At 29.3% G+C, this 24115-nt stretch overlaps 2 protein-coding genes and 1 pseudogene across 2 annotated transcripts; 1 reads left to right on the forward strand and 2 right to left on the reverse strand.

Moving 5' to 3' along the window:
* The first annotated feature begins 2901 nt into the window (after positions 1 to 2901).
* LOC149059910 (putative small nuclear ribonucleoprotein Sm D1) lies at positions 2902 to 7558 on the forward strand. The gene is made up of 4 exons (XM_089216020.1): positions 2902 to 3222; positions 6093 to 6169; positions 7019 to 7222; positions 7399 to 7558. Exons 1-4 carry the CDS (start codon positions 3209 to 3211, stop codon positions 7503 to 7505), a joined length of 402 nt encoding a protein of 133 aa, XP_089072146.1. The 5' UTR covers positions 2902 to 3208; the 3' UTR covers positions 7506 to 7558.
* A 317-nt stretch (positions 7559 to 7875) lies between these two features.
* On the reverse strand, positions 7876 to 8904 carry LOC149059911 (uncharacterized). The gene is made up of 4 exons (XM_089226863.1): positions 8792 to 8904; positions 8677 to 8716; positions 8425 to 8541; positions 7876 to 8021 (listed from the first exon to the last, which is right to left on the reverse strand). The coding sequence occupies exons 1-4, from the start codon at positions 8798 to 8800 to the stop codon at positions 7876 to 7878; spliced, it is 312 nt and encodes a 103-aa protein (XP_089082989.1). The 5' UTR covers positions 8801 to 8904.
* Positions 8905 to 11931: 3027 nt separating this feature from the next.
* LOC149059912 (uncharacterized) lies at positions 11932 to 15132 on the reverse strand (annotated as a pseudogene).
* Between the last annotated feature and the right edge of the window lie 8983 nt (positions 15133 to 24115).

Genomic DNA, 24115 nt, shown 5'->3' on the forward strand with positions numbered 1-24115 from the left:
CAGCATTAATAAATCAAGAGTCATCACCACTCACTTTACATAACACATGCATGTATACAGTTATACCCGATGTAAATATTATTACAAAACATACAAATCGGTACTTAGACGAATGCTACAATCGATTAAATTTATCTAATCTTAATGAAAAAAAATATGAATATTCTATTAGGAACAACAGATAGGTACAAATTAGCATTTATAACACCATTTGGGCAGTACGAATGGACACGATTTCCGTTTAGTTATAAAAATTCACCACGACAGTTTTCAAAAGCAGTAACAAAAGCTCTCGCCGGATTATTATATGTTGGAACAATTAACTATGTTGACGATATAATAAATTACGCAAAAACATTTGATGACCTATTAATAGTACTAGAGAAATTATTACAGCGAATAAGAGAATCAGGATTCAAATTAAAAGCTACAAAGTGTAAATTCGGATATTTTGAACTTAAGATACTCGGGCAAATAGTAAATCAGAACGGAGTTAAACCAAATCCTGATGGTCTAGCTGCAATAAAAAATTTTCCGACCCCCAAAACAATAAAACAAACAAGAAGTTTCTTAGGTTTGTGCAATTTTTTTAGAAAATTTATCCCTCGATTTGCAGAATTAATTTCACCGATAACTGATCTAACTCGGGGACATTATCCCACCAAAAAATCACCCATAAAATGGTCCATATTACATCAAGATGCATTTGAAAATCTAAAAAATAAACTAACCAGTCCACCCCTTCTAAAACACTTTAACCCGGGGTTACCTATAATAATATGGACAGATGCAAGCAAAATCGGTATAGCAGGAACTTTATTGCAAAAAACAGAAGAAGATAAGCAACTGCACCCTGTTTATTTCGTATCCCGGCGATTAACCACAACAGAAGAAAAATATAGTGCAGTAGAACTAGAATTGCTAGCAATAGTATATTTACGTTAGAAACATTCCGCACATATGTATATGATGTCGAAGTAGAAATTTGGACAGACCACGCCCCGCTTAGATATCTAGACAGCATTAAAACTCTATCAATGCGAATTCAACGACTAAAAAGTAAAATAATTGATTTTGACTTCATAATAAAATATCGAAAAGGACTTTTAAATCAAGTGTGTGACGCGATGTCAAGAAACCCGGTATTTGATCCACCCACGTATCAGTGGCGGTTATAACTGACTTTTAAGGGGGGGGGGCGGAAATTATAAAAATCATAGGACAATAATAAGTCGTTGGAATTTTTCCCCAATATTTTGAAATAATCCAAAATAGGTTCACCTTGTACTTACAATTAAATAAAAAAAAGTATAGTCACAGACAGAGCCTGGTTTACAAATTTTGGGGCCGGGGATTTAAATAAAAAGAGGCCTCATATACATTTATTAATATTATAATAATATATAAAACTAGCAAAACTTTTGGGGCCACTCCAAATTGGGGCCGGGTAACTAGTCACCCTGGTACCCCCTTAAATCAGGCACTGGCAGAGCCTGATTTACAAATTTTGGGGCAGGGGATTTAAATAAAAAGAGGCCTCATATACATTTATTAATATTATAATAATATATAAAACTAGCAAAACTTTTGGGGCCTCTCCAAATTGGGGCCGGGTAACTAGTCACCCTGGTACCCCCTTAAATCAGGCACTGGTCACAGATGCACAGTTAATCAACCATTTTAATAATAAAAATCTACAATACAAGCATATTATGTCTTTTTTTTTTGTTTAGCAAAACGTGTAATAATATATGTGAGTTTATGAGTATAATATAGCGTTTATTATATTTTTAGATTTATACATATTAAGAGGACGCTACACCCGCATGTGTTGTCTCCGTCTTACAAGTGCGTAACATTGCAAAAACTGTTTCGCGCGGGAAAGAACCGAGAAAGATATAGTTATAACTTATAACTAAGAAACGAAATTTTCACCACATAAAAAGGAGGATTGTGTCTGTGCAATATCGTTTTTATTTTTTCGATATCCGAACTACAAAAAAGTTATTCATGCTTAAAAAACACAAAATTAATATATTATAAAACAATAAGAATTTTTTTTGTATAAATGATATTGAAAAAATAAAAACGATATTGCACAGTCAAAATTCTCCTTTTTATGTGGTGAACATATCGTTTCTTAGTTATAACTGTATCTTTCTCGGTTCTTTACCGCGCGAAACAGTTTTTGCAATGTTACGCTCTTGTAAGACGGAGACAACACATACGGGTGTAGCGTCCTCTTAAAATTATCGTAATATCAGAATGGGAAATCTATCACATTATTGAGATTATTCCTAGCAGCCATATATATATATATATATATATATATAAACAATGGCACGCAACTTTCCGAATAACATATTACGTAGGTAGTCGTACATATTATACTATAATAACAAAAATTAATAAAATGTACTACTAAGTACTACAATTATTTAAAAATATACCGTACTATATTGCGCAAGACAACTTTACAAATTGCTGATACTATTTCTATAAATTAGAAACACAAAAAAATAGTACCAAGATTAATACTTCTTTCAATAATTTATTATAAAAAAACACGAACCAGGGGGGGGGCGATCCACCTATCGCCCCCCCCCCCTTATAACCGCCACTGCCACGTATGAAAAAGAACTGCAAAAGGATAATGACCTAACCATTTGTCACGTGCCCGTATGTAAAATAATAATTATTGCAAAGATTTCTGAGTCCGTAATGGATCACTGGATTGGTACGTTTCGCTGGTCACCGGCTGGTGCCTGGTGTGCCGCGCACGAAACGCCACGAAACACGCAAACGTATCGCTCGATCTCACACCGATACGTATCGATGGACTAAAAAATTCTTCGTCGAAAATATTGATTCGGCTTCTCTGGCGGTCGTCGGTCGACGAATTCGTTCATCGTTGATAACGTCACAACGTACGTCCGTGTCCGTGTATCAAATTTTGAATTCCACATTTATTTTATAATTCCTAGCGTTTCTGACGCTTCTGATTTCTGAATACAAATGACCAGAATTTTCTAAAGGATATTATTCTTATTCACTGCAGTCAAATACTCAAGTATACAACAGCGCTGAAGGCGTACGCTGTTCATCTGTTCAAATTTGTGACTTGTGGGTAATTTAAGTTTGGTTCGATAAAATACATCATAATTGATAATAATTTTAGCGTACAATAGTCTAGCCGAGCAAAACCATCATGAAGTTGGTCAAGTAAGTTAAATAGTTTTGATTAGGCAAATACTGATTATTGTATTTTTCTCTTTCGTGTACCCATTTTCATTATTTATTGTTTACACAACTAGCTTAGTGTCATGTTAACTATTTCACATAATTAATTCATTTTTAATGATATGCTCGTGGTTTTTAGTGATCAGTGAATAAACAAAGTGGAAAGGTAAACTTAAGCTATAATCTTTGAATAATAAATCTACTTTACCTACCTTTATAAATTTGCTTAAGCAAAGTTGTTGAGAAGTATTTAATTTAAAACAATTAAAAATAACCAAATTAATGAATAAATACATGAGAAAATAAACTCTTAAATACCAATATATATTTACATAAAAATAAATATCAGAAATGTCAACACTTTTTGTACCAATTTATGGGAATCTGAATGGCGTCGCACACCCAATAACAAATTAAGAGAAATAAAAAATTCTACCGAATACTGGCCTAAACCCCATTCATCAAACCGTAAAGATGAAATATTTATCAGTAGACTACTTATAGGTATGTGTACCAGACGTACTCTTTTTTGCAGGACAGTACTCTTTTTTTTGATGTGTGTCCTTAACAATAGTGTTAAGTACATGAAATTGTACTCTTTAAAAAAAAAAATATAAGCTAATATGTGTTAATGTGTTTTTACTGTTTTTTTTATTTTGATTATTACCACCGTTTAGATATTTACAACAATGGACATAACCAAATAACTAACATAACTGAAGATAATTTTAGAAAATTTTAGAAAATTTTACACTTGGTATTTTTACCTTTAAAAAATAATTTATACTTTAGTTTAAGTTTACTTAAAAAATTTTAAATTTTAAGTATTTTCATCTTAGACACACCCCAAATTAGTTGACATAATTTCAAATAATAAGTTTTAATTGTTGATTATAGGAAAAAAATAATAGAGTAATCAGATAAAAAAACAAATTATATAAATGGAGATGACCCATGGCCGCTAATATTTATGTTATGGGAAAAATGGGTAGAAAAGTACACACATTGGTTAATTATGACAGAGGAGGACCTAAGTTTTAAAATGTACTTTTTTTTGGATTTTTATATCTGGTCACCTTACGTATAGGTCACTCAAAGGTGTCCCATGTGCCTAACCTGCGGAGAATCTCTCACAGTTAAGCATATCCTTATCCACTGCCGTATCCATATAGATACCAGAAAAAATCTAAAATTGCCCGACAACCTCTTTGAAGCCCTCCCTACCCTACCTATGACAACACCAACAAAATAATTACATTTTTAAAACAAATTGATATTTATAATCTAATTTAAGAATCTATTGTATAACCATATTTTACTATGTACTAAATACTAATTTTATTACAAGCTAATAACCAGCAGTTGAAGCTGTACCATGAATAAAAAAAAATAATAATATATATATATATATATATATATATATATACAGTGAGTGTAAAAAGTATTCGTACACTCCGTGTTTTTGAATAAATATACACTTTTCTTTATAATATTTTATTTTTATCAATAAACCAACATTCACATAGTAATTGATATATTACTAAATGTATTTAAAAAAAAATCATGACGACAGTAATAATCATAATAATAATACTCATAATCATAATAATAATAATAATAAATATTACTACAATAAATATTCGTACATCCAATGATTTTAACTAAATAAATATTTTTAAATCATTACATAATCCTGTTTAATATTTTGTAGGGTAGCCTTTGGACTTTAATATAGCCTTCAGTCTCCTAGGCATTGAATCAACCAGATGAGATGTTGTTTCTGCAGTTATTTTATTCCATTCCTCTTTTAGAGCGTTTTTTAGAGTTTCTTTGTTTAAAATATTATGCTTTCGAATTTTTTTTTCCAAATGGTCCCACAAATTTTCAATAGGATTAATGTCCGGAGATTGTGGTGGTGTAACAAAGTATTCTGTTCATTACAACCAAGCCTTGACTTTTTTTGCAGTGTGCTTGGGATCATTATCTTGTGTAAACAAAAAATCGTCCTTGATGCCCATTTTTTCAGCACTTGATGTTAGATGTGACTTCAAAATATTTAAGTATATGTCTTGGTTCGTATATGCCGTCAATAAAGTGCAAGTTTCCAACATATAGCACTCATACAGCCCCAAACCATTAAGGAACCTCCTCCGTATTTAACTGTAGGTTGTAAATTCTTTGGTTCTATTTCTGCATTTGATTTTTTCCACACAAAACGTCTTCCATCTGAGCCGATAATATTAAATTTACTTTCGTCTGTAAATATTACTCTATTCCAAAAATTAATAGAGGGATGAAAGTTGCCATTTGCAAAAGCAAGCCTTTTTTTTATTCTATTTTTTTTATTTACAAAATATTTTCGTTGAGCTATTCAACCATAGTAACCACTGTTTTTCAAACAATTTCTAATTGTACATTCACAAACATGTACTCTAGAAAAATTTGCAAGATTTTGTGCTATTTTAAGAGCGCTAATTTTTGGATCTATCTGAACTGTTCGTATGACTATACGTTTGTCATGGTCCGAAAGTTTTTGTGGCCGACTAAGCCGTCGCTTATTTTCGTGAATTTTACTGTCGTCATGGTTTTTTTTTTTTTTAATACATTTAGTAATACATATATAAATTACTATGTGAATGTTGGTTTATTGATAAAAATAAAATATTATAAAGAAAAGTGTATATTTATTCAAAAACACGGAGTGTACGAATACTTTTTACACTCACTGTATATATATATATATATATATATATTATATATTAAGAAAATAATTAAGATATTCGATTCTTAAAGGCTTAACATTTTATTGACAATTTTTTTCTTTTATCTGATTATTTCATGTATATCAATAGGTTTTTGATGAAACTAAGTCATGAAACAGTAACGTTAGAACTGAAAAATGGTACTAGTGTTCACGGAACCATTACAGGTAAACAGTAAACAAAAAATAATTAAAAATGCAATGAAATTCAATTTTACATTTTATTTAATTGCTATAGTTAGAAAAAAATTGAACTTATGTGAATTTTTGTCTATACCAAAAGAGAAATAACCAGATGGCTACCAAAAATTCATAGATTTCTAAGCATACATTTTCTGCTTAGATGATTTCAAATATCTACAATTAAAATGGATCACAAAATATGATTATAATATAATATTAAAAAATAAATTCATTTTAGTAATTTTTAAACATAATTTCATTATTAAATAGTATAAATAACATTATAAAATGTATATTATACATTTAATGTTTTATTTTAATAATAAGAAAAGAACAAAACAACACTCAAGATGAGTTAAGCTGATATAAAGAAAAACTTTAGTCACACGTAAAATGATAATAAAATTCAAAAATTGAATGGAAATTTTTCTTAGAATAGAGCTATTAAACATAATTTATAAAATATATTACATATTATTTTTTATTCATTTATTACATAATTTTTCATTTACTAACCAATCTAATGATATTTTATTATAGTTTTTATTTTCTCCACACATTCTTAACTAAACTACTTTCATATAAATCTATATTACTTTAATATTTTTATACTCTAAAGACTGGTGCACACAAGAGCTATTTGCATGATATTCTATCGCAAGTATATTTTAAATCTAAATAGATATTACATTATATAACCTTACCTAGTATATAAAGATATAAAATATTGTATGTTGAAAATAACACTCATATATACCGGCCCTTTATAAGCATTATTTGTTTGAAACAAAATAACAACAATATTACCCAGATGCTAAAAAATGTATATTTTAGGAGTTGATGTTGCGATGAACACGCACTTGAAAACTGTCAAAATGACTATGAAAAATAATCAGCCAATACATTATGATACACTTAGCATCCGTGGTAACAATATACGGTACTTCATTTTACCAGATTCACTAACCCTTGAAACATTGCTAGTTGACGATTCACCTAAGTCAAGGGTAAATCGTAACGGCCGAGGAATTCGTGGAGGTTTGTAACATAATTTTTCTATTATCAAAAAGGCAATATAAGTAATTTATAAAACTAAATAAAAATTTATCAATATTAAATAACAACTAATAATTCCTATATTTCACTTTATAGATTAACTAAAATTTTAAATACATTTAAGATTATTTATTTAATGTCTTATTGTTTTATTTTAGGACCCGGAAGAGGTCGTGGACGTGGAGGTCCAAGAGGGCGAGGAAGTCGTGGAGGACCTCGGGGAGGTGGAAGTCGTGGACGTAGTGGTGGACCACCTCGGCGCTAAAAATATAATTTTCATGTTCCTAATATATAAGAAAATATTTTTAATATATTATTTTAAATATTTTATATTTTTAGTGCATATAAATCCATTTTCCCTTTTTGAAATATGTTTTCTGCCAATGTAAATCTATCTTCTGCTTATTGTACAAAGTACTCAAGTAATAGAATACGATTTTTGAAAACATGTCTTAATTCATCAAGAAGTTTAGTTGAAAAAATTTATTCAATGTTACAATCATCTGAAGTTATACATAACACATAAATATTCACCTGTTAAATCTGTCAACTTAAACAATAATTTTATTATTTATTGATATTCAAAAAAAGTATTAATCATAGATACTTGAATTTTTCACCATAATACGTTTATTTTAATATGAATGATTTATCATCATATCAAAATAGTTTACAATTATAAAAAGTATAACCAATAATCCAATCCATTGTGGGTAGAATGTCTGTGGGTTTGACCATTGAGAAATGCCAACTGACATGGAGCAGGAACCCGCACAGTACCCTAAGAATGAAAAACATTATATAGGTACAATAAAATAAAAATGTTTACCATTACATTTGAAGAGAAAATTTTAACATAATGTAATAACACTTATTAACAACAGACGTTATTGATATAATTAAATAAATTAAATGCGGGTAACTCAATCAATTTTACAAATATTATAATATTTTATGTAATAATGCTAGTAAATTTATTAGTATAGTTATTCCATTTAATCTCATTTCCCAAGTAGATGTCATTGACTGTCTTAATAGGTATATCTGATCACAAATAACTAAAATTATTTGAAGCATTGTTTTAATATTGTTTAATATTATTGATTAATATTATATTAATTAATTATTGTTTAATAATAGAGTCCTAGAGTATTTTTAAAATATTCATTTAAATAATACCTTACCTTGTTTACCAATTTCACCCAATGAAGATACAGTTCTTGGTGACCCAAAATTTTCAAAATCAATTTGTCTTCGACCTCTTATAGCTCCACTCCCTATCGGTACTGGAAATACATCTCCTAAAGAATTATCCAAAATTAATTGAAAATCTAATACAATTTTAAATTAATGATAGTTGTAATAATTACAACTATCAATGTGTTAGGCATTTTATCAACCTAATTTAGATTTGAGATAAATTATATATATAATACCTGTGTCTGAAGTTTTTAAACTTTCTGTAACTTGTTGTACCTTGAAAAAAAATAACACATCATGTACAAACTTTAATACATGTAGATATAGTATGAAAATTCAAATAATAATTACCTTCGCCATTAGGTCGTTTTTTGAAACTATCGGTTTTTCTTCAAGGTCCAATTGTCGGATCCATTTAATAATGTTAGATAACTATAATAATAATTTTAATTTATCAAAGTAAGAATATAAGTAAAAGCCAAATAAACGAGCAATAACTGTATTCTTATTTCTTAATCATTAAAATTGGAATGAAGTATGAAAATAATTAAATTACCATGTGTTTGAAGAGGCTTTAAATATGGAGGGTATAAAAGTATTTAGAATTACATATAACTCAACCAATAAATTGAAACCCAAAATTTAAAAATTTAAATAAATTATTGAAAATACATTTTAAAAAAAAAATCTGTAAATAGCTATATTTTCATTTTTTTCGAATAGAGTTAAAAGAATGATACCAAAATTAATATATAGAATTAGTTGACGACAATTTCCTTGTCGCTTGTATAAAAGAGAAAACAAATATATTTTTAAATAAAACTGCCGCCACCGGGCTTAAAAGAAACAAAATGCAAAACCACGTTTTCATTTCTATTTCAATTGAAATAGACGCTATAAACAAATATATAATGCAAATTAACATACCTTAATAATATACCCCATGACTGGTGATAAACAGACGGAAAATGAAACGAGCTCGAATGAAGAAAATCGTATTGAGTGACACAAAAACGACTGACAATGTGAATAGTGCGGCAACTCAACCCTGTACCTACTATATTACCTACAAAGCTTTGTCGTCGACGAAATACGGTTAAGTGTTAGATTAATTTAGGTTAGGTTAAACGTGACGACGACCATAATCATGTGTGTTGCCAACATAAAAAACTAAAATTCCTGGGTTTAAAACTCAGACTCACTATTGCGCTGAATTCTTAAATCGTATTTTATTATTTATATTATAAAAATTAAAATTAGTAAAGTTTATTAATTAAATAATATGTGAAAAAAATCGTAATCTGTTTCCTATGTCCAAATATATATATATTTTGATACTAAATATTTGGAGGTTAATTTCATCATCATAGGTTATGTTTCTGAAAGATCTGCCCCCACCTCCTAAGACACCCTAAGAGTTTTGTAGGTTTAGAGCAGCGTCATCGCCACAGACTAAGATAGTATGGACTGGAAACGAACTGCAGGTGGGCGAGTGACGGGGAGCAGGGCCGCTTATGGAATTGAGTAGGCTTGTGCGAATGTAGCGCTATCACGGACTAGAATGGAACTATTAGTTATTACCATTATTATTTATTTTTATTTAATATTTATAATTTATGCAATACATTTTTTATGTCGTAAATGGTTTTGAGGGAAAATAGATTCTGGATTTTTAAAACGTAGGGTAGATGTACACATTCATAACAAAAATACGCGATTTATTTAATTACCCAAAAAATATTACACTACCTACTTTAAATTTTAATTATAAAAATACAGACGAAACAGTAAGCATTTTTTTCACTACCTAAGTCTCCATTTCAAAATTCTGTTTCTGATTGTATTCTCTAATTTGATTAATATTTTAACAAGTTTTGAATTCTTCTTTTTCTTTGCATTATTTTTTTTTTTGATCATTGTTTAAAACTTTTGTATATTGACACATCCTCATCTTTACATAATATGATATTATAAAAGTCAGTACTTCAATTTTAAGCATACTACATGGAAAAGTGTTGATAAGTTTCAATTTTTTGTTAAAAAAATCATCAACTGTCTGTTGAAAAACATCAAAATCATTGCAAAATTTTTGAAATGATTCCTCTACGTTTGTCAAAAAATTGAATAAAAATGTGCTTGGATGAATTAAGCCTCCTCTAGTTTTAATATTTGTGAGAGTTGCTTCAGCCATATCACAAAATTATGTTTTACCTAAAATAATAATTTTTAGTTAAGGAATTAAATAATCTAATAATTTCTTTGCTTTACCTTGTACTGCAATTTGACAATTGTTACACTTAGTGTGTTTATTAATATATCTTGTGACATACCCACAAATGTAATATAACACACATGATTCTGTATCTGATTTATAATAGTCATGATCACTAAAAATATCAGCTTGAAATACATTGTCTACTTCTATGTCTTGAGCAACTAATGTATCTAACCTTTTCTTCAAATGATCAATTTTTAATTGTCTTTCAGATGTGTAATTTTTACTAAATATATCTTTAATATCCTTTATACTTAATTTCGGTGTTATTGAATCCAATATTGTGCAATTACCACTCTTAGGAGGCTTTATTATGGAATATACTGATAGCAACTTGTATACCTGTAAGAATGTTGGACAATTGGGGTGATCATTCGGAACAGTTGCCTGTCTTGCCATACCAAAAAATTGCTGTTGATGTAAAAAAAAATTATTATTAGAATATATTAAATTATCTATGAATGTTTTTGTTATAATTAGGAACATTTTAACGACTTACATTTATTTTACCTCTAGACGATCCTGGTTCATTTTTGAAGTTAAGACATATTTAAATCCGCATTCTTCCAAAAGATGCTTGGATAACTCTATTACTGATTTCATGGTAACACGTAGACCTTCAGCAGTCGATTTTGATAAAAATTCTTCTTCAGGAATAGAATGATTAAGTACATGGTCTTCCCATAAATCTAGCCATACTAATGTATTTTCTAATACCTAATTATAAATTATAAATTAATCAAAATAGTTGGATGTGTAATAATTTTTTTTGATTTATAAAACTGTATACTGGTAGCATTTTGGTATTAATTATATAATTTTACTCACATCAAAATCATGACTTTTATGTTTTATACCCTCGGCTGGATACCTTCGGTTTAATGCATCAAACAGTGTTTATTCGTTCTGTGAATATTTGTGTAGGTTCACTGTTTTTTAATGATTTGATTTTGGCATGACACCGGTAATATTCAATTCTTTTAGCCATCGAATTACTAAAAACCTGTAAAATTATTAAAGAACAGTCATATTATTTATTAGATAAAATTTATAAAATAAATATATTACCTGGGTAGCTAATTTGACATTCATCTTACTAAAACTGTCAGGTGCCAAATGTCTGTGAGTAATTTTCGTACACACTCTTAATGGTGCAATATAATCTCTTTCTAAATCATTTTTATGTACCTCCACATAGTGCGACCATCTAATATAATTAGAATCTGGTGATTCCTGTAAAATAATAAATTTTGATAACAAATTAAATAGTAAAAAAAAAACATTTTCATATTTACTCTCAATCCTTTTTTATTGAATAATCTATTCCGGATATTTTTTATAAGGCGAGGTGCGTCCGAGATCATAAAAATGTTTCTCTTATTATTTAGAGGATGTTCAAATGAATTTGTGACTTTTTCTTTTTCATCAGTCACACCTAATTCTGACCAGAGCTTACGATTTGTTGTTGCTCCATCAGAGACAACTCCATTTACTATTACTCCAGATTTTTCCAGTAAACAAATTGCTTTGATTACTAGTTGTGCCAAAACTAAACCTGATATAATTTAAATAATATTTTTTATATTAAATTGTAAAAACTTACAAAAATTGCATTTACAATGAAAACATCACATATTTACCACAGGCATAATTATAGTTTGCAATAATTTAAATAAACTACTTAACAGTTACTCATAATGGTTATTGGTAATACTAAATATTATATACTTATCTAATTTATAAATTCCAAGATATAAACTTGCATTTCCCAAGACAGGCAATGATCAAATCATGCAACATAAAATAATATAATACACAAATTATAAAGGTTAAAAACAAAAATAGGTAACTACTGAATGTTAGATATTATAAGATTTTAATTGACAGGTATTTATACATGTTACCTTTAACAAGGCCGTTTGAAGCAAAAACTCCAATTGGTTGTGTGAAGTTTGCTCCAAGACTTTGAAAAAGAAAAACTAAACCATGGTTGGCTTTTAACCCCGAACTTTCAATTTCCCCACCAAAATTCTCTAAACCCAGAGTATGTTAGGGTTTGGGAATTCACTTGCAAACTTTCACGCAGGAATATCTCATCAAAAACTAACATACCTAGCTTTTGTTCTTTATTTAACATGGATACTTTCTTTTTGAATAATAAAAAAAAAAATGTTCATCAAATCCACATTGAGTATTAATGAGAGACAAATACTTTCTAATAGTGCGTGCACATGGTAAAGGTAGTATTTCTTGTTCTTTAAAAATAAATAAGTGGAAGATGATCTATGGATAAATTAAAAATTAAAATTTTCAAAAGTAATTGGATTTCATATTATACTTGTGTTTTAAAAATATTAATATTAGTAATAATACCAACCTTATTTTTAGTAAAATGCATAACATAATCCAGTTTTCTGAATATTTCCAATTGTTTGGTTTTAATACTTTGCGTGTATTAATTATTTCTTGGATTGTAGATTTTTGTGAGTTATTTAAGTTATTTGATGTAAATAAAGTATTCAATGTACTGTCTGTTAAAGTTGCAGTTTTATTTTGAATATTAGCTAATACTGAATTCCACTTGCTAATGCTTAATTTAAGTCTAGAAATATATATTTTTAGTTAGGTTAAGAGTTATATATTTACACTTGATTGTAAAATAAATTTGATTTTTTAAGATTTTTCTTTTTACTTAATAAATTATTGAATTCACGACGACGAATGGGAGTAAGTGTAGCACCAATTGGTCTTGAAGTTTTTAACAATACAATTTTCTGGTATTTTTAAAATATTGGAAATAAATAGTCACATTTTAGGCATCTTTTTTTTTTTTTTGATGATACTAAAACAGAGCATTTCTTATGACGCCATAATCCATTATTAAGTTCGGCTGTTCCAATAGATACTCCTAAATAAACAAAATATTAGTCAAAGCCAAATAGTATGTATGAAAATTTAAAAATGAAATATTTAATATTCTAATAAAATAGAAAACATAATATAGAATGATGCATTTATTACCGGGAAAATGTATTGCCATAGGTCCACCTTGGCACACTTGTTTGTAATTAAATGAACTAATTACTTCAGATATATTTGAAATATTTATAGAATTAGACGGCTGAATCAAGCCTACATTCGCAGGCTCTATTATTTCATTATTTACAAAACAAATTATATTTTTGTCATCAGTGACAACTAATTGTTTTTCAATGATAATATGATTAATTTTAAATACAGGATTATAGAAGACTACCGTTTTTTCATTTTTAAAAGTGCACCATCCAAGTGGTAAACTTATTGAGTTGACCAATTCATTAAGAAACACTGGTTTCTGTAAATAAAATTGCATCAAGTCAGAAATAAAAAATAATGCATACCTATAAACAATTTAATTAATCGAGGTTATTAAGTTTATTAAGGTCCTATTTACTTGTTATTAAAATAATTATTACCTGTAAATCCACTAAGCAAATTTGTTTATAAGGTGTATCTGTTACTGCAGGATAAATACAATCAATATTTCTTTTTAAAGTTACTGTGGAGCCTTAAAATATAAAAATTAATTTCATGTATGATATTAATATATAGATAGTAAAAATAAAATAAAACAATTCAAATTTTAATATCACTTTTACTGGAAAAAGTTATTTTCTAAATGACTCGGCTGTCAGTGAGGATTTAAAGATATTTTTTTGTTTAATTGCAGATGGAGTAATTATTTTTTTCAATTCATACAATTCTCTTGTATCATATGCCTTGAAAAAAAAAACATTAAGAACTGACATTCTATTAGGTAATTGAATCATGTATACAAATTAATACTGCATAAATTATTTAACTCTATTTTAGTGAAAACAAGAGGGTATATAATATACTACATCACCAACAAGCTTAGTGCTTATATTTTATAATTTACATTCGGCATAATTACATCAGATGTGTGAGTTGATGGTTCACAAGCTGACTCAGCCGTTGATAAAGGTTTAGAGATATTTGTTTGATCAAATACAAATGGAATAGATCCTTTTTTCAATTTGAACAATGTTCTTTTATGATATTCCTTAAAAAAAAAAAAACTTAAAGTACTGGTATTCTATTAAGTATTTGAATCATGTATAAAAATTAAAACTATATAAATTATTTCCCTCTATTTTATTAAAAACAAGATAGATATTGGGTATATTATCCACTATATCACTCACTAGTTTCATGCTTATATATTATAATTTACTTTCGGCAAATTACATCAGATGGTGTTTGTGAATAGTTAGTAGGTAATAACATCATCAGGTGCAAAGTGTTTAGAACAAATGTAGTCCAATGGTTTTAATTGATTGTTTACTGTATTATGTACTGCTGATTCCCAAGCTACTTTGTTACTTTCATATACTTTGAACAGAGTAACATTTGTTAGCCATTAATTAAAGTATTTTAATGTTTTTTTCATTAGAGTTATTAATTAAATTCAGGGCCAGCGCTACTTTTTGCGAGGGCCTGTGCAATAACTATAGTTATCTATAATTTATAGACTATAGGTGTAATTAAAAACGAAAAATTATCAAAAATACATGTCCCAAATAAAACAATGTTTTTAATAATTAAATTTAACATATTAAAGAGTTAAGCTCTTCCAAAATGTTGACCCTAGTTACATCTATGATGTTTAATAGTATTAAAAAATACTTTAGCGAAATAGCGTTTATCAATTTTCAACTGTTTAATGATTACTTTTAAACGTAGAGTAGCCTGGGGTAAGAGTGCACATGAGGTAAGAGTCCAATTTCGCTATTATCAATTTAATTTTCAATATACGGTCAAACTGTATATTATCAATGATTATTTTATCATTTCTCCACGATCGTCCGTGCGTTTGCACATGGTTGGAACACTATTTTGTTAATTATGAGGTAAGTTAAATTACTCAATCATCTGATGTAATATTCTAGTTTTTTCTAAAGTTTATTTGTAACCTAATACCGCTTGTAATAGGTATGATACTGTTAATTAAATGTTGTAATATGTTGTAAACTTTATATTACAAGTGTCGTATAATAGTATTGTTACACAGATAAAAAGATAATTATGAATTAGTTAAAAATGTTCGTTTGGGGTAAGAGTACAAAATTAAATTGGGGTAAAAGTTCGCAGTACGTACTCTTACCCCGGGCCAGGAACAATTTAATTTTCTAATTACTATATTTTATTGAATACCTGCCCTTTATAATTTTCATTTTAGAACTCATGTAAGAAAAACGAATCGTGTCCCAATTACTGAAGTAATATATAATGCTGCAAAAAATTTAATTGATAGTGGAGTATCGGTTCGTAGTGCAGCAATGCAATTAGGGATAGGAGAGTCAGCACTAAGAAAAAGATTAAAAGTTGGACATGGTGTTTCATCATTGGGGCGTTTTAAAAGAACATTTAATGATGAACAAGAAAATGAGTTAGCAAAACATTGTAAAGACTTAGACAATAGATTTTATGGGATATCTTTTAAAAAATTACAACAGTTAGCATATCAGTTTGCATTAAAAAATGACATTGAACATCGATTTAATGAAGAAAAACAATTAGCGGGATATGACTGGGCAAATTCTTTTATTGTAAGACATGATTTATCATTAAGAACTCCTCAAAAAACAAGTGTTGCGAGAATCATGGGATTCAATCGTTATCAAATAAATCGATTTTATGATAATTTAAAAACAGTGTATCAAAAATTGAATGTACCACCAAGTCGTATATTCAATATGGACGAAACAGGAATACTTACAGTACCAAATAAAGTCCCAAAAGTGATTTCGTCTAAAGGAAAAAAAATAGTAGGAAAATCTGTAGCTGCCGAACGTGGTGAATTAGTTACTGCAGTTTGTTGCTTCAGTGCGAGTGGTATTTATGTACCCCCTATTTTAGTTTTTCCGCGAAAAAGAATGAAACAAGAATATTTGAATGGTGCACCCCCAGAAACTTTAGGTTTTTTATCTGACAGTGGTTACATAAATTCAGATTTGTTTTTAAAGTGGTTAGAACATTTTAAACATCATGTTAAACCATCTGAAGACTCCCCAGTTTTACTTATTTTGGACAATCACACCTCACATATTAATATAAATACAATAACATATTGCCGAACTAACTTTATACATTTGGTAAGTATACCACCACATTCAAGTCATCGTACTCAACCATTAGATAGATGTTTCTTCAAACCGTTAAAAGACTACTATGCCTACCATTATGATATATGGACAACCACACATCCTGGAAGAGTGGTCACTTTATATCAACTTGCAGAAATTTTTGGTAATGCATATGGAGAAACTGCAACAATGAGCAAAGCATTAAATGCATTTCAAATGTGTGGAATTTGGCCACTCAACCCAAATATTTTTAGTGATGATGATTTTCTACCTTCTACAGTGACAGATCAGACAGTTTCTGAAGATCCTCAAAATGATCAGCCATTAGACATTTTAAATATGCCAATTGAATTTGTTAATGATGAAGTTCAATTAAATCAAACAGTTGAAGAGCAATCTACATCATCGCTTATAGTAATTTCTTCTAATATATTTACAGAGCCAATAGAAAATAGTATACTTCAAGCCTCAACTTCAAAAATTATAAAATCCCCAGTGTCACCTGCAGATATAATACCTCTCCCGAAAATATCACTAAAAAGAAAGCGTCGTGTCAAAGGTAAAAAATCTGAAATTTTGTCTTCTACTCCTTATAAAATCCAACTTGAAACTTTAGAAAAAGATAAGGAAAATGCAAAACTAATTTCTGAAAAAAAAAAAGCAGATAAGAAAGCAAGAAGAAATTTATTTGAAACTAAATCAAAACCAAACAAGAAAAAAGTACTTAAAAAAGCTGATACCTCTGAACAAGTAAGCACACCGGTTAACGCTGAATCAGCTACAACAGTAACTTACAAAGAAAATTGTCCAGCATGTAATGAAAAATATGAAGATCCACCAACTGAAGATTGGATTATGTGTTGCAAATGTAACATTTGGTGGCATGAAGCATGTTCATACTATGAGGATCCCCATAAAGACTTTGTATGCGATTTATGTTCATAGAAATAATACTTCAGTTACATTTTTTAATGTCAGTTTTTTTTTTAAATTTGTATTTTAAATATCTATTTGTTAAAATTGACAAGGTAGTCATGAAAAAGAGGTAATTATTTTTTTTTTAAATTTGTATTAAAAGTTTCTATTGAAATTGACAAGTTAGTTATGAGAAAGAGATTATTTATTTTATATTTTAAACTATGCAATTTAAGCATATATTGTTTTATTTTTATGTTTATAATCATTAATTAATATTTTAAGTGTTAAATAATTTATTTTTCCATTCAGGGAAAGATATTGTTCAAATGTTTAATATGAGTTAAATGAAACAAATTGTCAAACTAGTCACGATTATATGTTTTTTTTATTTTTTTTATATTGATTGTATTATGCAATTTAGTTATAAAAGTTAATAATAATATTGGACTGTAAACAAGGTAACCAAGTTCCTTATGTATTTTAAAGATTATAATATTTAATATTGTTAAATATAAAATATATTTTGATTAATAATTTCTAATAAAGAGTTATTCTACACAACTAAGTCTATATTAATTTCCCATAAGGACTTTTACCCCTACCTATACGGAATTTTACCCCACGCATGGGGTAAGATTCCCAATTTTTATTTTTTTCATTTTTTGCAAATAATTATTTAAAGGTATATTAAAATAAAGTTTAATCTATAAATTTAAATTCCTTATAAGTTTACCTTTTGAAAAAATATCACTTGAGAGCATATTAAAATGTTTATCACATTATAAAAACCAAATAAATAGAAAACGCGCACTTTTACCCCATGCTACTCTATATGTAATACGTCAACTTACATATTATATGAGTAAACAGACAACTTCCAAAATATATAAAGGTATACAAAGGTTTTGTAATTTTACCGCACCACGTTGCTTTTAAAAATATTATACATATTTAATATAATATTACTTATATTCTTGTTTTATTTTATTGCAAGATTTCTATACAAAATATATTTAAGCACGAGGCCCTGGACAAATGCCCCGTTTTGCCTCCCCCTAACGCCGGCCCTGATTAAATAATTTATTTTACATTTTAATGCTAAAACATTCAAACTTGGTAAAATCATGACTAAATAACATGGTATGACAGCAACTCTGACGATATTCAGTTGTTACGCGCATTCATTGTTATCACTTGTAAAATGACGTCAGCCGGTCCCACGATGTGAAATACTATTTGGCGGGAATTCTTATTATTCTAATATATTGTATTGAATTAACATTTTTTATAAATATACTATATTATAATTATTACTGCTGCATATTTAGAGTGATTATAATTCATAATGTAGAGTAATGGAAAAATGGAACATATTATAATCATTGTTTGTTATTACTTATTGTCATTGTTTGTTGTTTTTTTATTTATATTTTTTATAATGCCCGTGCGCGTAGTAAAAAATTGTACGAGTGGCAGTCGTACACCAAAAATTTCCCAAATCAAACCAATCCTTCATCGTTTTCCTAAGGAAGAATATCTGCAAAAATTGTGGATTGAAGTTAGTATAATTATGTCTGAAAAAATTAAAATTTCTTCTGGTTAGTAAACTAAGGATTGTCGTGTATGTATAACATGGTACCTCGAAAAAATAACCAAATTGCAAATTAATCTAATTATTGGTATTATGTCATAGCTTAAAAAAAATACAAAATGTATGACATAGGTTCGTACAATTTAATATTACTAGATAAAACATAACATATATATAAATCTCTATATATAAAATAATGACTTGTCCTGAGTGATTCATCATCGACTAGCCTGACCGTTGAAGCTATGAGTATGAAATTTAGTCGGTAGTTTCATTTAATAAAGCGAAAAACTTTGGGGTTTTCGGGGTTATTTTTTAGACAAATCATTAACATTTATATATGGTCATATATTATACACCTACATGGATACATAGTATAATAAGACAATAACTATAGATTAATTTGTTATTTAAGTATATAATTATTTTAATTTACCCAAAATATATGTAAATGTTATAGCACGAGTATGCTCATTACATTTTGATTCATCTGATTATGAAAAACCATTGATCCAAAGAATGTTAGAATATTCTCCTAAACATCAACGAAAACTTAAACCCAATGCTGTACCATCAAAAAATTTGGTTGGTTATTATTTTTCAACAAAAAAAAAAAATCAATTAAATCTTTTCTAAATCATTTTATTCCAGCCCAGAATTCAAAAACCAACAATTCATTTTAAGCCTGTAAACACACATACACCACACTCCATACATGATAGTTTATTCCAATCTAGTTTTCAAAGTTCTAAAGCACCTAAAGAAAAAATTGATCCATTTACTTCAAATTATAAAAATAATTGTTTAAATGATCTACCTGATTTTGGAGTACAATTATTAAGTGAAACACAAGATGCTGGTATTCAGTGTGAAATAGGAATGGTGTATAGACTTCCAGTGGAAAGAACTGATGTTAGTACACAGTGTGGTGATGACTTGAATGAAGTTGAGAAGTATGAAAAAAATACAAATAGTATAATGTATAATTCAATTCTATTTATTTTTATGTTTTATTTAAACAGCCTTAAACAACATTTATTGGATCTACATTTAAAACTAAAAAAAGAAAAAGAACTAAATTTAGAATTACAAAATACCATTAAATAACAGAAAGAGATTATTAATTCCATACCAAATAATAAATTAAAAGAAAAAAATGAAATTTAATTTAATAAAGTGTTGTCAGGAATGTTTACCGAAACACAAATAAAATTACTTTTATATCCTAACAAAAAAGTATATAAGTGGACAGAAAATGATATAGCCAATGCTATATGCAATACGTTGCTAAAATTGACAGTATCGAATCTACCGAACACGTATTACTTATCATTAATTTACCATGCTCAGGTACCGCAATTGGTCTACTAAGTAGATGATTTCCATTTTTCAAAAGTATTACAGGAATTATAGATCCCTTTTTATTGAGGTTCAAAAATTCAAATCCAGCCTGTCGAACAAGATATGAACGTGACGGTCGTGAATTCTGTAGTTTTCTTTTTCTATTCCAACTTTCTGTCGCATTATTTTCAGCTATTGTTGAGTTCTTCTTATCACAATCAAGACAAATTCTCGGTTCACCGCAACCTTCATTCGTGCCAGGGATCCTGATGGAACAACCAAATAAAATATGAACAGCTTTATCACACTGTGAACACTTGTGAAGACCCGTTGGAAGATTCCCAATGCTGCATGCTTGACACTGGATAATATTTGAACTGGAATCAGAACTGGAGCTGCTAAAAGACGGTTGTTGGTCGATCTCATCGGTGGCAGTGTAGGAACATAATGATGAATCGTCAGTTGAACTATCACTAACATTATTTTGCTCATCAGACTTAAAACTGTTACCATTACACAAGCGTTCGATTTCGCGTGTCATCAAGTCATCATCAGTGTTCATTTGGAATGAGTTCACATTATTTTGATCCACAACAATATAATGGCTATCACTACTTAAGTCATCATTCAAATTTGATATTAATTCATCATTAATAGGTCTATGGGATATGCTTAAATTGTTTTCATCTTCAAATGCGATGTTATCATTGTTATCGTGCGAGTCTTCATCGCGATGCGTTATCAAATGATTATCGTTTTCTCCTTGTAATAAGAGATGATCACCTCTATAATATGATATGAGTTGTGCTACAAATGAATCTACTCTCAAAGGTAAATTACTATTCTTGAACACACGATTTTTAATATGATTAAAATTACTTTCAATCCGGCTACTAGAGGCAGTTTCTTCCCAGAACCCAAACTTTTGTCTCATTATTCCGGACCAACGGGGAAATAATTTAAATGTTCTTATTATAATTGGCTGAAGCGCAAGTAGATATTGTGCATTGTCAGAGATTCCCTTTACTGATTCAACTTTTGACCTAGACTTGTCAGCAATAGATTGGGCCCAATCTTTGAAAGATGTATTGGCGTTATATACGTTTTCATCATCAGCATCGGAATCTTCATTGGTAAGGATTCTATTTGAATTTTTCAGATCTTGTTCATTACCTTCATCAGTATCTACTAAATCTAAGACACTAGTTGTTACTAAGGATTGCAAATATCGTTTAGCTTTATAACAAGGAGTCCACGCGTCTGTGCCCTCAATATTTCCATCGAATTTACTTAAAATTTATTGAATAATGCTTCCAAAATCATCTCGGTATCTTTAATTGATGTACAAAGAACAAGTAATGCCATTGTTCTGGTTATTATTTGTTTTGTGCTTGGATAAATAGAATTTTTATCGGACACCATTGTGTCACAAGATGTATAAAATGGTTCACATCATTTCGTATATAACATGAAGGTATTTCTACGTCTTCATTTTTAATAACCAGAGAGAAACATGCACTTAAATATCCTTCGAGAGAAGAATATTGTGTAAATGCTTGTACTAGGCCAGACATCAAAGCCAAAGACTGGTCACTAATCACTACTTTGGGAGGTTTGAAATTACATCTTAACCATCTTTTAAGCCATACAAATATAGACAAATTGTCATGTTCTTCCGAGAGCATCGAAAGGACCGTAAAACTTCTTTTATTTAATTGCATAACACCTTCGTACAAAAAAATTGGACCAGATTTATCTCTTTGAATTTTTTTGCAACATCCACCAGTAGCATCAAAAGAAATTGTAGGCGTATCAAGTTCTTTGAGACATTGTCTATAAATTTTCAATTGTAATGGGCTCCAAACATGAGCAAAAAATTTATCTAGACCAATACCGTGAATTGATGTTGAAAATGGACCATTGTCTTTCATCAATTGTAACGCCTTAATTGGATCAGTATGAAGTCTTGTTGCTGCTACTGCTCTAAACTTAAGAACTCTTAAAGCATCGGAAGTAGGTATTTGAGCAGGTATATCGTCACCTTAAAAATGAATAAATCATTTTTTTTAGAATTTGCAAATAAGTGCTAAGTTGCGAATAGATTGTCCAATATTATATCATTGTATACGAAAAACGATTCTGAGCGAAGACGGTTTTTTTTTTATTGCATGGTATTGGTGTACAACAAAAAGTAATAACGGAATAAAATAAATAAATAAAATAAAATAAAATAAAAGTGATAACAGGTAAATATAAATAAATAACTAAAATAAACTAGATAAATTAAATAAACTAACTACAAAGTGACAACTATTAAATGCTATAAGCGTATGGAAAGATTACACAGCCAATCTAGCGCTTCCTTGTCGCCATTATGTAGACCTGATGTTCCCCCACTGAACTTGGTTTCCGGGCATTCCTCAACAATGTGCCTAATAGTTTGGATCTGGCCACAGTTACAGAGTAGAGAGTCCACCATTCCCCATTTGTGCATCAAATAATTGCACTTTCCCTGTCCAGTTCTTACGCGGTTTAGGGCAGTCCATGTTGCACGAGGGAATTCGAAACCGGGAACTAATTGGGTTGGATCACTTATGAGGTGGTTATTTGGTGCTACTACGTCCTTCCAATGTCAATTCCATAAGTCCCCTTCTGTGATTGTACTATTTTTTACCGTCCATATAGGATTTCTTGACTTTAATCTTTTGTTTGGTGCGTTATACAAGTCATCATATATTGGAAGGCTTGGAGAGTTTTGTATTTTCTCAATCATCTTTTGCTCTGCTGCTTGCCTACGCACTTCTGGGGGAGCTATGTGTGAGAGCACTGGTAGCCATTCTAACTTAGTTGATTTGACACATCCTGATATAATTCTCATTGTACGATTTAGTTGTGTGTCGACATTTTTAGTATGCGTGCTCCTAGCCCATACTGGGGCGCAGTATTCTGCGACACTGTAAACTAATGCCAAGGATGAAATTCGTAGGACGTTTGCCCTACAACCCCAACTTGTTCCAGCCAGTTTACTGATGATATTGTTTCGTGTTTTCAATTTGTCTTTAACCCCTTCTAGATGTTGTTTAAAGGTTAATGATCTGTCAAGCGTAATGCCTAGGTACTTTGGTGTATTTTCGGTTGGTATAGAATTACCATCCACTACCAGATTTAATTTCCTGTTCGCTTCTCTATTGCTTAGGTGGAAAACAATTGCGGCTGACTTACTCGGGTTTAGAGTAAGGTGCCAGGATTTAAAGAAAGCGTGTATTTTGGCAAGGTCCACGTTCAATATATTTTCCACCTCTTCGAAAGTTCCCGCTTGGGCTACCAACCCCACGTCGTCTGCGTAAATGAACTTCCTTGATATAGTTCTTGTTATATCAGCGGTATAGGCATTGAATAATATT

The sequence above is a fragment of the Diuraphis noxia genome, unplaced genomic scaffold (genome assembly GCF_037042655.1).
Source record: "Diuraphis noxia isolate RWA-SAM2 unplaced genomic scaffold, SU_Dnox_SAM2 contig0001, whole genome shotgun sequence".
Classification (NCBI taxonomy): Eukaryota; Metazoa; Arthropoda; class Insecta; order Hemiptera; family Aphididae; genus Diuraphis; species Diuraphis noxia.